At 30.3% G+C, this 14,226-nt stretch overlaps 2 protein-coding genes across 2 annotated transcripts; one reads left to right on the top strand and one right to left on the bottom strand.

Annotated features, from left to right (window-relative positions):
- Positions 1-1,668: 1,668 nt before the first annotated feature.
- On the top strand, positions 1,669-2,073 carry J4E85_000616 (uncharacterized protein; the record flags this gene model as incomplete). Its single annotated transcript, XM_051464906.1, has 2 exons — positions 1,669-1,943; positions 1,983-2,073. The coding sequence occupies 2 exons, from the start codon at positions 1,669-1,671 to the stop codon at positions 2,071-2,073; spliced, it is 366 nt and encodes a 121-aa protein (XP_051331427.1).
- Positions 2,074-2,156: 83 nt separating this feature from the next.
- On the bottom strand, positions 2,157-3,176 carry J4E85_000615 (uncharacterized protein; the record flags this gene model as incomplete). The annotated part of the gene is made up of 1 exon (XM_051464905.1): positions 2,157-3,176. One exon carries the CDS (start codon positions 3,174-3,176, stop codon positions 2,157-2,159), a length of 1,020 nt encoding a protein of 339 aa, XP_051331426.1.
- Between the last annotated feature and the right edge of the window lie 11,050 nt (positions 3,177-14,226).

Raw genomic sequence — 14,226 nt, 5'->3', positions numbered from 1 at the left:
GTCTTGCTAGCGAGGGGTACTAAAGACTCGAATCGTTTACACAAGAGCTGGACCAAGAGCAGATTTTGTCGAGATGTTACCAAAGCATTGTCTGGAGAGCAGATAGGAGCAAGCGAGGACAGGCCGCCAAGTTCAGACGAAGACAGTGAAGTGGACACTGAAGATGCCACGCTTCTCCAGATGACACCAAAAGTTCAGTCTCAGCATTCGGTACTAGCCCTATGTGACTATCTTGATGAGTGCTGACTTATGCAGATATCATGGCAAAGTGACACGAACTACGTGCCGCAGGCTATGCGCCCACCTCCATTACCGGATCTTCATTCTCCGCATCTGCAGCAGTCTACAGGCTCTTCTCCCCTTACCCCCCTGCCTACAGACTGCTGGAGGTTGATCGAGATATACTGCACGTATACACAATGCTGGCTGCCCATCGCGGACAAGCTTGAGATCCTCAAACTGTCGTATTCTTATGCGGAACAAGGTTTGGCTCTGTCAAGCGATATGTCCAACTCGGGAAGTTACGCAGAGATGTGGAGTGTATTTGCAGTCGGCTCTACGCATGATGACACGAGTCTTGCAGGAGACAGCTATCATCCATGGCCGTCCGGAAGACTTTACGATATCGCGAGGCAACTTATCCCCAATGAGCTAGGCAAATTCGAACTAGGTCACGTCAAGGCCCTTCTCAACCTAGCATTATTTAACATTCATGGGAAATTATTCGATGCTGCCTGGCATCTTGTCGGCGGTGCTTTAAGACTAGCTCTCATGCTTGCTGAATCGCCAGATGCTGTTACACTTCGGCTCAAGCATGTTATCTCGAGTTGTTTTGTGCTCGACAGTCTCTTGGCCTTACATCTCAAACGGCGCCCGTACCTCGACAGGGCCGATCTTTCGTGGATGGGCAAGATAGAAGAGGATGGCATGGAAGAATGGCAGCCATGGGGTGGGCATCTCAATCTTGGTCCATCACGTCTGTCAAACTCTCCGACACTCGCTTTGAGCACTTTCAACGCTCTTATGGAACTGGTTGACATTCTTCGATGTACGTCTATGGAGCGGACAGCGCCAAACTTCCTACATGAGATGATTGGCCGGCTTGAGATGTGGAAGTCAGCGTTACCACCAAAGCTCGATTACATTCGAAAAGACCCACCTTCTACGCCACCGACCCCACCTGCATTGCTTCTCCGATTCACTTATCTCGTCACTGCGTTTACTCTCGTTCCATCTCAGGCATGGCTTCAGCAGATCTTGGACATGTTAAACGTCCTACAACAGCAGCTTGGGGTCACAAGAATGCCAGCTGTCATCACTTGCTTGTTGCAAAGTATCAAGAGAAGCACTAATAGTCTGACTCTGGATCAACCGACACATACTCGAATTCACGAGTTGTTTGCTGCTCTTGGCCATTCATCACAAGAGACTTTGGGGAGAGCATCATCGGGGTTGCGATCGATGTCGGTCACTTTAAGAGACGCGTCGTCGGAAGATTCTGGAACCGTTCAAACCTCTCCGCAGTCTCTCGTCTCACAGCATAGTGGTCCGTTCACCGATCGGTACCAGCAACCGCCCAACCAGTCTACTATGGTCCATCCAGATATGAACGTTAGCCATGCTGGTCACAGTCTGCAACCATTCGAACCCAATCTATTCGATTTCGGGATGGCCGGCCCGATCTTCGACCCCCATGATCCTTATAATGCTTTAGTCTCGGGTGATTTGGGAAGTTTCCTCGACGACTTCGCTTCAAAGCATGGTGCCAAGAAATTACAAAACCAACCGCAGTTTATGGAGAACCTCGGATTTTCATCGGAAGTAAGCATGGCCGACCTATTGGCGGCTGATACCGGCCGTTTCATGCCTACTGCATCGAACCTAGGCGTAGATAACAGCGAGGAATCTCCTCAATTCCCGCTCAACACTTTCTACGATGCTGGGTGAGCCTGACTGCAGGCTCTGAACTTAAAAAAAAATAGACAATACCTAGCTATTCAAGAAGTCCAGATTAGCAGAGTCAAGACAAATGCCTTCATCATTCTGGGCGTCGCATTCAGGAACGATGCTTGATTGTTGGGTATCTTCTACATATAGACTGTCAAACGATAAGAAGCACAGGAAATTGAACAAAGAAAACCACATCAGCTTCCGCCTCATAGCCGCGCATACTCGGCTTGTCCCACATTGCTTACTTCGTTTCGCGGTCTCTCCACAGACGCCAATGTGTCATACACCGCACCCGTACCAAGCTGCAAATCATGACACATGGCATACCACGCGGCCGCAGCGCGCTGTGCCAGTTCTTCAACGACTCCTTTATCCTCTCTGTTCATGACTCGATTGAACAACTCCATGCTGACCCAGCCCTCAAATCCAATGTCCTTGATGATCGCACGTGTGACATCTTTCACGGGCAAGTACGCTCCACGACTAGTCTCGCCATAAAATAGCCTGCAGTTTCTGCTCCAAGACATACGAGCTGGCTGTTCGGCGTTGTAGAAGGGATGACCGGGAAGCAACGGTCGTGCGAGTCGCTCAGCATCGACGATCTGGATGAAGAAGATCTTCTCTTTGTGGGGTTTGATCTGGGCAACCAGCCGTTGTATCGACTCGCGAGCTGCCTGGTCAGCTCCTACGACCTTTCCAGATTCAGCAGTAGGGTCTGCATATATTCTGCCCAGAATGTTGAAGCTGTCCAGGCAGATGCCAAAGTTCGTTCGATCGACCCGTTGCACGATATCCCAGCATACTTCCCATTTGTCAACGTGTGTTCCCCAGCTTAGGCTTTCGTATGCGAATCGGATGATTGGTGTCTGTTGGAGCCCAAGGTCCGCGATCTCTTGAAGGTCACTGACGATGAGGTCTGTATCGGAGGATGTCTGGTTGGGGGGTAGAAACGACGAAGGGACTTGGACTATGTCTGTTCGGAGGACATGCGCTAGCTGCATCCAAAGCTTCATCTCTTCGATTCGCTCAGCGTGTCGCGTCCTGTCCAAGAGACCCTCGTAGTGCATGAAAGGCTGCAGACATATGATCTCCAGGCCCAGGGAAGAGCAAAGATCGTAGACTGAGGCAGCTCCTGCGAGCAGGTCGGATGACTTGTCGGACCCGGCGTGATCGACTAGGTCCTCGTAGAAGAGCTCGATGCCCTCTAGTCCGTGTTTCGCCGCCATGGAGAGTTTGTGTTCGAGGCTGTGGCCAGCGTAGCATCGGCCTAGCGACATGGAGGAGATACCTGGGCGGCACGGCATGATGCTGATAGAAGATAGATGATAGAGGATAGAGGATAGAAGACGGAAGATAGAAATGGAGGCGTATGTAATATGCAATATGGTATTGTGAAGGTGGAACTACAGCGTGAACACTGAGAGGCTAGCTATCATACTTGTGAAGCTGATAAGACATCTATAAGCAGCTGGCGTACATTCAAGGCCGTTCATAACCCACCGATATCCTGATCAACGCATCCTGCACGACCGTTTCCTACCATGCACATACGCATTGAACCTTCCTCGTCCAATCACGCGCGACGAGCACTTGTCGCTCGCCATCCCGGAGTAATGTTGGAAAATGAAACACACTCCTTACGCAACCGTGATGTGCCGTGGCAAGCAGTAGGCAAGCCCAGCCTGGTGACATCTTGGTGGTGCAGATGGGGGTTCGGCGCTAGCCGGGCGGAAAAGAGCTTAGAGATAAAAGGTAAAGTTTCACCGCGCGCGGCAAAATTCTTGTATTTACTAATTATCGCTTATTAGCTTAATTTACGCACTAGTAAAGCTTAGGCTACTTACTTAGAAAAAGTAGTCTTTTAGATAATTATAACTATTGCAATAACTACTACTTATAACTATAGCTCTAGCTAAGTTAATTAAATTTACGCGTAATAAGACTTTTTACTATTTATTCTATTTTTTTTATATCTACTACTCTACTTTTATAGCTTAAAACTAGTTCTACGTTAACTACGCTAGCTTTATAAGTTATAAGGTTTTATTTAAATAAGCTATATTTATACTAACTTTTTACTTTAAAGCCTACTCTCTAATTCTTTACTTCTTTACTTATACTACTATAATTTAGTAGTTAATAAGCTAGTAATAATTTATAAGTTCTCTTTTACTTTTTCTTTAGTTTTTTATTTTAAAGCTTATTAATTTTAATTATATTTTTATTCTTTATTTTAGAGTTTAGTATAATATTTTTACTTTTAGCTATAACCTCTAAATTTATAAGCTTTTTTTTTTACTTTTTTAGTAGCTACTTTAAGCAGCGTAAAGTTAGCTTTTAATTTTTAGTTTATATACTATATTTTACTACTTATTTACTTACTTTTTACTTTAAACTTTATACTTTATAAGCTTTATCTTCTTTTCTTTAGCTTCTTTCTTACTTTATACTAACTACTTTACTTTCTAGACTTAGCTTTACTTTTAGTAGAACTTCTACTAGAATTTATAGCTATATTATAAACTACCTTACTATTTAACTAGCTACTACTCTAGCTATTAAGATTTTAAGCGTATCTAGCTTAAGTAGTAATAGTACTAATACTACTATAGATAATCTTAGTAAAAATAATAATACTACACTTAAAACTAGTAAAAGTATTCTAAATACTATTAAAACTAGTAATATTAAAGTTACGTAAGAAGATAAAGAGGCACTTAAGCGTATTAATAGTAATAATAAAGATAACTACTTTATTTCTAAAGGTTTTATTAATTTAATAAATAACTATAGTAATAAGAGTAATATCTTATCTCTATTCTCTATTTTTTCTAAGATTATTCTATAAACTTTTTATAAGAAAGTAAAAAAGTGTAATAAGCTATATTAGCGTAAAAGAAAGTAGTATAAAATAAAAAGCTACGCTAGAGTTAGATCTCTTTACACTTTATTTAAGAATTAATAGACTAAGCTATAATCTAAAGAAAAGAGTAAGAATATATATTTCTAGACCTTTAATTTAAAATCTTATTCTTTTCTAGTAACTACTAATATCTACTAAGTAAAATATAGTATAAAGAATAAGGTTATATAAGTAGAGCTCTATTCTTCTATTTTTTTTCTTTTACTATTACTTTTCTTCTATTTTATCTTTCTAGCATACTTAGCTCTACTTCTTTTTTTTTCTAATATCTCTTTAGCTTTTTATTCTAAGATCTTAGTCTTTCTAGTATCTACGTCTAGACTTTACTAACTATACTACTATATAGAATTATATTTTATAACTATAATAAAAAGACTTTATAATACTTATTCTATAAGAAAATAGATAGTATATATATAGCTTATTTCTTCTAGAGATCTTAGAAATTCTACTACTTCTACTAATAATATTAGTCTATACTTTCTAAAAAGAATACTTTTAATAGCACTAAGCTATATATAGTCTACTCTTATAGCTATCTCTTTACTACTACCTTTTTTAAAGCTATCTATATAAAGTAAGAGCTCTACGTAGTATACTACTCTAAATACTAGTTATTCTCTAGCTTTACTAATAGAATATCTAGAAGATAGCTAAACTCTACTACTATAATAATAAGCTAATTAAGCTAACCTAGTTCTTTAGTAAGTATACGCTTATAATTCTTACTATATTTAAGATATACTTTAGTAAATTTATAGTTAAGAAAGTATATTAAACCTTCTAGTAGTAAAACCTTAAAATATATAAGAAATATAGCTAATAGATTTTATTTTATAAGCGCTAAATATTAGTAATATTTAGGTAAAGATACTATAGAGCTAAATTAATGCGCGTAACACTTTAGAAAGTTACCTTAGTATATACTCTTATCTTTTCTAATTTTTAGATAGAACTTCTACTAATTATTTCTAGCTTCTACTATTAATATTAATAACTATTTAATACTATAAGTAAATAAAAAAGTAGTAAAGGCGTTAAGAGTAAAGTTAGCTTAGGCCTTTAAGAAGCGCTCTATAGAGCTAGATAGTAATAACGCTAATATAGAGAAGATACTAGTAAAGAAGAAAAGTTATTCTATAAAGACTTATAAGATCTAGAAGTTAATAGAGGTTTAGACTAGTATATACGTTATACTTACGCGCTATTATACACTTTCTAGAAGATCTAGTTACTATTATACGTATAATACTATAGTAGAAAGTTAAGTAATAAGGTATATATATTTAAGGTTAGAATACTAAGTTATATAAAATAGTTAATAGATTACTCTTCTATAATATAATATACCTTAATTCTTATTAATTATAATCTTTCTTATATAATATTATAAAATTTCTACTCTTATATAGCTAACTTTATCTTTAGCCTTTTAATATAAGCTAGTTTTATATTACTACTAAAGACTCTATACTACCTATACGTAATTTAGCTATTTTATACTTAGTAATTTTAATAGTATTAATTAGTTAGATTAAAACTTTATCTCTTAAAAGCTTTTAATTTCTTAGTATATATAAAAAGTATAAAATAATTAGTATAATTACTAACTTTAGAAAAGAGTAAAGTTTTTTATAGAAAGAAACGCGCGTTTTATAGAAAGAGTATAAGTAACTAAAGTCTTATACTAAAAAGCTTAGAAATACCTACGCTAAAGGCGTAAAAAAATTTTAGCAACTATATATAAATATAAAATAACTATATTAGTAGTATTATAGCTATTACTACTCTAAAAGTTTAATTATTAGTTTTACTACTTTTTTAACTATATATTTTATAAATTATAGAGGTTTTCTAGTAATTATAGTAACGCTATAATTTTTTAAAGTAACTTTATATTATAAGTTAATTACAAAAAACTATACGCCTACTTGTAATAATAGAAAGAGAATATAATAGCTAGTTATACTACGTATTCTATAGTATAAGCTTATATTTAATAAGTATTTTATCTATAACTTATATTATTATCTTTATACAAAGTACTAGCTATCTATATATTTTATTTTCTTATACTACTTTAATACTTTAAAGTATAAAAATAATAGTGTACATAATTAATAGAGTTATTTCTCTAGATACTTATTATCTTTATTACTATTACTAAAGTCTAGCTAGTTATAAATACTACGCTATTTTGTAGCAATATCTATGTCTCTAGTTATTAGTACTCTCTTATTTCTATTTTCTTTATATAAGAATATATTTATAAACCTATCTTTTAGTAAAGTGTATACCTTTACTACTACTAATTTATTAATCTATTATTATTCTTTATAAGCTTTCTCTATAATCTTTTTCTAAAGTAACTACTTCTAAGTCTCTGCTTTTTTACTACGCTTAACTATTCTATAGTATTCTAGCTAGAAGCTATTAGAAGAATAATACGTCTTCTATATAATAACTATAGTCTTTTTATATATTAGCGTAATTATATTAGTTTCTCTAGAAGTTATATATATTTTGCTTACTCTAGTGCTTTAAGTATATTACCTAAAAGTTAGAATCTTCTTTAGTAGAGCTCTTATAAATCTAAAACTAATAGCTAATTAGAATATTTATTCTATTAATCTATAGTAGTAAAGCTAAGCTAAAGTTTTAGTTATATATAAGAGTTTTAATATTATTACTATAAATCTTCTATTCTCTTAGATATAGCACTATACTAGGTACTACTATAATACGCTAACTACTTACTATAATAGCGCAGCGCTTAGAGCTATTATAGAGGCGCTTTAAAGGTGTTTAAAGTTCTAGTATTATACTCTAAGCACCTATAGTAATACACTTAGTGTTACTAATATATTACTAGTTATTTAGCGCAAGACCTATTAGTAGTAGATCTACTCTAGTCTTTTAGTATAACTAGTAGTAGAAAGCTACAAAGAGCGTAATATACTAGTATAGTTCTATATAGAAAGTAAGTAGCTACTAAGGTAGATCTACTCTTTATAGTAGTAGTATTAACCTTTTATTATTATTAAGTTTAGGTATAATACTCTTATAAATACTAGAATATTTATCTATTAACTTCTTACTACTAGCTTACTAAAATTATCTTAATAAATTTATATAATATAAATATATATAGAGAGAATTAGTAGTTATAAGCTCTTTTAGTGTATAGTAGTGTATATTCTATCTAGCTAGGCGCCTTACGTAAATATTAGTATTATAATATAATTCTAGCGTTTTTATAGAGAGCTTCTATATATAAACGCGTAGGTTATAAGGTCTTACTTTATAAGGTAGCTATAGACTATAAATTCTACTATAGCTCTATATATCTCTCTTATATTAGCACTAATATTAGTATTTCTTATATTTTTAGGCTATATCTATTAGCAGCGCTACTACTATATAAAGTAGTAGTTACTATTTTCTATAGACTTATTATCTACTAGCTATAGTTATAAGTATAAGTAAATATATAGTTAAAATAGAAAGAATATCTTATTTTATATAAGAATTTTAAACATAATATCTATTAATAGTACTAGAGTAGCTAAGACTAGCTAAAATCTAGTCTATAGCTAATAGTCTATAGCTACATTTTATATTAGAACGTTAGTGTAGACTCTAAAAGCTGCTAAGAGCTTAGCCTAGCTAGGTATACCTAGTGCTTAATATTAATTAGCTAGTAATAATAAGAATTACTAAATAAAAGACTAGAAATAGTAGTACTATAATAAGAAAGTTAGAGTCTAGAGTTAATAGAAAGTAAGCTCTTAGGTCTATAGCTTCTATCTACGCTACTCTACTAATACTTATAATATATTATACTAGTATTACTTTTTAAAAGCTCTAAGATACTAAGAATTATAACTATAGTCTAATACTTTTATAATCTTATTTAGACTATTACTTATAGCGTTAGCGCTAATAGAGGTAATATTTTAGATAGTACTAATCTTAAGGTTACTAAGAAGATAGCTAAATAAGATTAGGTTATTAAGAATATTAGAGCTAAACTTAGTAAAAACTTAGAAATAATAAGTAATTAATAGGCTGCGCTCTTTACTAGCGTCTAGAAAAATATAAAAGAAGCCTATACACTACGTACTTATAAAGGCTATATCTTATATATAATACTTTTCTTACCTAAGCTCTTTAGTTTTAATAAGTTTATAGTTAAATTATAAAACTAAAGGCTTTTATAAAGTAGTATTATCTATCTAAGTATTAAGATATTAGTAGATTCTATAAGTATACTCTATAGGTTCTATATCTTTAGATCTACTTTAGCTATAGAAAGAAACTCTATAGTCTTTTAGTAGATATAGAGGTTTTAGCGTATAATAGTAGTGTTAATAAAGTAGATAATATACTCTATAAGAAGAGCTAACCTTTTAGGTAGTTTACTACCTCTACTATATAAGCTACTACTACGTACTACTACGTTTATAAGCTTAGCTAGTCTAATACTATATATATCTAAAATATTAATAGCTCTTAGTTAGAAAATCTATATAACTTAAACCTTATCTAGCTATATATATAGTCTCTTAAACACTAAAAGGTATATTAAAGCTTTATAATACTAAAATAGTAATATTCTATATACTAACTACTCTAGGTGCGTAAGAGTATACTATTGTCTAGTTAGAAGACTATTACTAAAAAGGCGCTTAAGTAGTTATACTAACACAACGTAGGCGTAGAGTATAAAGCTAGAATTAACTAAGGTTTTTTTAATAAATCTAGAGAAAAACTTTAAAATAGATACTACTAGTAACTTATAATAACGCTTGCGTATATAGTTATATTTTATTATCTATTACGTCTAGATAAAATACTATACATTTAAGTATAATATATCTACTAGTAGAATTATAAATTAGATTAGATTAAACTTACGCTAAGCTTCTATAAAACTATATAAGCTAGAGATAAGTTTTTATAAATACTAAGATTTCTACGTAATACTTATAGAGGTATATAGGCGTTAAGCTCTTTATTTTATATTTTAACTAAAAGAGGCTATAAGTTAATATACCTACTTTATTAGTAGAGTAGCTTACTACCTCTAGAATTAAGAAAGAATATCTATTTATACTATTTACTACATTTAACTAACTAAAGCTTATAGATAGATAATAGAAGAAGCTAGTACTATTTACTAAAAATACTAAGCTTTTATACGCTAATACTCTATAGAGCTATATAATTTTTCTCTAAAACTTCTACTATAACCTATATAATATTAGTAAAGAGGTTTAGCTATATAGTAGCTACTTCTTTTAATAAGAGGCTGTATAGTAGTATATAATAAATAAGATATAGAATATTATTATACTTATTTAATAAAGAGGTTAGAGTAAAAAATTTAATATAAAAATAATTATTTAGTATATAATTAGCGTTTTTAACAAGTAGGCGTACAGCTAGGTAGACTACTTCTATCTCTTCTTTAATAAAAATAGCCTATATTACGTATATAGAAGAAGCTATAGGTATAAACTCTAGCGTAGTTATTAGATTATAAGTTCTATAATAAAATCTTTATAAATACTAATAAATTTCTCTTTAGGTCTAGTAATATTATATTATATATAGATTAGCGCTTTCTAGGCCTATTACTATAAACTATATAGTCTTACTACGTCTTTCTATCTTATAACTCTAAAATTCTCTATATACTCTATATTATAACTAACGCGTTATAAATATAGATATAATACTCTATATCTATTATAATCTCTACTCTTTTTTATATAGCCTTTTACTTTTCTCTTTAACGTATTTTATTACTAGTAATAGCTCTTTAATTAAAGAAGAATAGAAAGCTACCTAAACTACGCGCGCAAGAAGTTAGTAAAAAGTTCTAGAAGTAATAGAATAAGCCTACTATTTCTAAGATTACTACTAATAGAACCTAGAATATCTATAATATTCTAGATAATAAGCTAGCTTCTATAAACTCTAAGCTACTATATAAGATTTCTATTAATTCTATACTATATAAGCTACGCAGAAATAATAAAGTCTAGTAGTAATAACTTTAGAGCCTCTATTACTTTCTATTATACTTACTCTTACTATCTATACTTAATAGAGCTATTAATAGAGATAAAGGTAATAGTGCTACACTAGATAAAGACTAGGTAGCACTAGTTAGTATATAATAGACTTCTACTTTATTAATCTAGTAAACTTACGTAACTATAGTAAAAGCTTTAGAAATTAAAGAGTATAAAAAGTAGAATAGTTAGCTATCTAAGAGTAGCTTTACTAGTCTTAGAGGCTACTATAAGACGTACTTACTAGTAATTACGTTAGAGAAAAAGACTTAAGAACTCTAAGATAATAGAAGAAAAGCTTTAGTAATTCTAAGAATTTATAGCTTCTGCAACGTCTACTTATATTAACTAGATCTTACTTTTAGAGTAATAGTAATATCTACTCTTACTATTATAGCTATAAGATATTATAGTCTATAAGCTATACCTTATTATCTCTAATATTCTAGCTACTAACTCTTAGTACTATAGCGTCTTACTATAGGTAATAATAGCTCTAATAGTACTAAAAATAGAAAGCTTCTTTTATATAGCTATCTCTATAAGATATCTATATTAAAGATATAGTATATAAAGAAGAGGTTTTTTATAGTATATACTAACTAATACTTATTTTTTCTAGTCTTTCTAATATTAATTCTTATAGAATATAGAGAATAAATAAGTAGAGCTTAAAAAGGTAGGTAGCTAGATAGAGTATATTAGTTCTAAAACCTTTAGAAAATATAAACTACTACTTCTCTAATTCTAGAAGATAATGTTTAGGCGCTTTAATTTTAATATAGTAGGTTATATTATATAGTATTTCTAGAGCGCCTTTTTATTATTAATAGGTATAGCTATTTAATTACTATAGATAATAGAAAACAAGACTTATTACTTTTAATAATAAAGAAGAGTATACTACTACCTATCTTTATAAGTTTATATTATTATAATAACACGTTTATAGCTAATACGTAATACTAGAACTAAATTCTAGTTATATATAGTAAGTATAAAAGAAGTGTAAGTAAACGTAAAAGTAGTTACGTAGTATATAAATATAGTCTATACTAGATATTTAAAGTTTATCTAATCTACTACTTTAACTACTCTTATAATATCTAGATTCTACTATTATAGCTTTATTTATTATAAGATTTTATTTTATAGTACTATATACTAACTAGTTATCTATTTCTTTACTTACTATAGAAATTTTACTTAGTCTTAAAGTACTACTACTTTATAGTAACTAGTAGGCTAGCTAAAATTTATAAGTTCTCTCTAGCCTTTTTTTTAGTCTTTTATTTTAAAGCTTATTAATTCTAATTATATTCTTTTTCTCTACGTTAAAGTTTATTATAATATTTTTACTTTTAGCTATAACTTCTAAATTTATAAGCTTTCTTTTTTACTTTCTTAGTAGCTACTTTAAATAGCGTAGAGTTAGCTTCTAATTTTTATTTTATATATTATATTTTACTACTTACTTACTACTTTTTGTTTTAAAACTTTATACTTTATAAGCTTTACTATTTCTTTTTTAGCCTTTTTCTTACTTTATACTAACTACTTTACTTTTTAGACTTAGCTTTATATCTAGTAAAAGGCTTTACGCCTATAAGTATAATAATTATAATACTTCTTACTCTACTACTATTTTACGTGTTTCTTAAGTTATAGAAAGAAAAAGTCTATATAAAAAATAGCTATTTAGAGTAATTACCTTATTAAGACTAAGAATATTATTATAAATAGCTGTTAGAACGCGCTTAATATCTCTTAGATAATCTTAGTCTTATACTAGTAACTTTAGAAAGAAGAATAATAGTTAAGATATATATATAAAGAATAAGTTTTATTCTATATTTTATATAGTAAATATTAATTAGACTATAAACGTAGTAATAAGAATATTAAGCCTTAAACTTTTATTTTTACTAAAATTACGCCTCTAAAGAGCTAAAAGAAGTGTAATAAGCTATAGTAGTAGAGGCGTATACTAGAAGAGTCTAAGAGCTATATTTAAGTAGCTACTCTACGTACTAAGTATAACGCTAGATAGACTAAGCTAAACTCTAGAAGTAAGAGTAAGAATGTATATTTCTAGACCTCTTAATTAAAATCTTATTTCTTCTAAGTAACTTTTTATATTTACTAAGCTAAATATAATATAAATAATAAAGTTATATAAGTAGAGCTTTATTCTTTTATTCTCTTTCTTCTACTACTACTTCTTTTTTATTCTATCTTTCTAGCACGCTTAGCTCTTTTTTTTCTTCTTTCTAATATTTACTTAGCTTTTTATTCTAAGCTCTTAGTTTTTCTAGTATCTACGCTTAGATATTTATAACTTTATCTATATAAAATCTAATATTCTCTAACTAAATATATAAAGATTTAAAGTGCTACTATAGCTAATTTATAGTAGCTTTATATACAGTCTATTTCTTCTTAAGATCTAGTTTCTTCTAATTATTTTAGATAGAATATATAGAAATATATAGCTTTTATAACTTCTTTATTTTCTACTTTATTACTATAATATCTTAGTAGATTTTATACTATAGTTACTATCTAGTATATATACTCTTTTTAGCTTACGCTAAATAGCTATTATAATTTTAGATACTCTATATCTATTTCTTAGTAGTTCTAATTTCTACTACTCTAAATATTAGTAGTGTTACGCTTTAATACTTTAAAGGCTTTATAGTAGAGTTTACTCTCTTCTATATATATAAAGTTCTCTATACTTTCTTATAGTAGCTCTTAAAAATACTAAGAGAATAGTATTAATATTTATAGTCTATACTACGCTAGATAAAAGTATACGCGTAGTAACTATACTATAAAGACTAGAGTAGTTATATACTTAGTATAGTATAAGCCTATAAATCTTCTCTTATATCTTTTAAGGTTATAATAGCTTTTTAATATTTACTTTTAAAGTATTATTTTTATAGTTAAGTTAAAACTATAGCTATTAGTATACTTAGAGAGTATAATAGCTATAGTATAATAAAAGTTATATAGTTAATATATAAAGAGAATAAAAACTAATGTATTAAGTATTATTTAAGGCTTAATACTTAGTATTTCTAAGGTTTATAGTATAATTTCTAGTAAGTCTACTAACTTTTATTTTATTTATAGCTCTAAAGAATTCTATATATAATAATATACGTTGTATAGATATCTATACTTAATAAAAGAAAGCTAAAGAGCGTCTACTCTCTCTAAATATATAAAAAAAAAAGTCTATTAATACTTACTCTTTCTTACGTA

The sequence above is a fragment of the Alternaria conjuncta genome (genome assembly GCF_024043145.1).
Source record: "Alternaria conjuncta strain BMP 0040 chromosome Unknown scaffold_1, whole genome shotgun sequence".
Classification (NCBI taxonomy): Eukaryota; Fungi; Ascomycota; class Dothideomycetes; order Pleosporales; family Pleosporaceae; genus Alternaria; species Alternaria conjuncta.
Note: the sequence above shows the minus strand (reverse complement) of the source record. Positions and strands in the feature narration are given on the sequence as shown.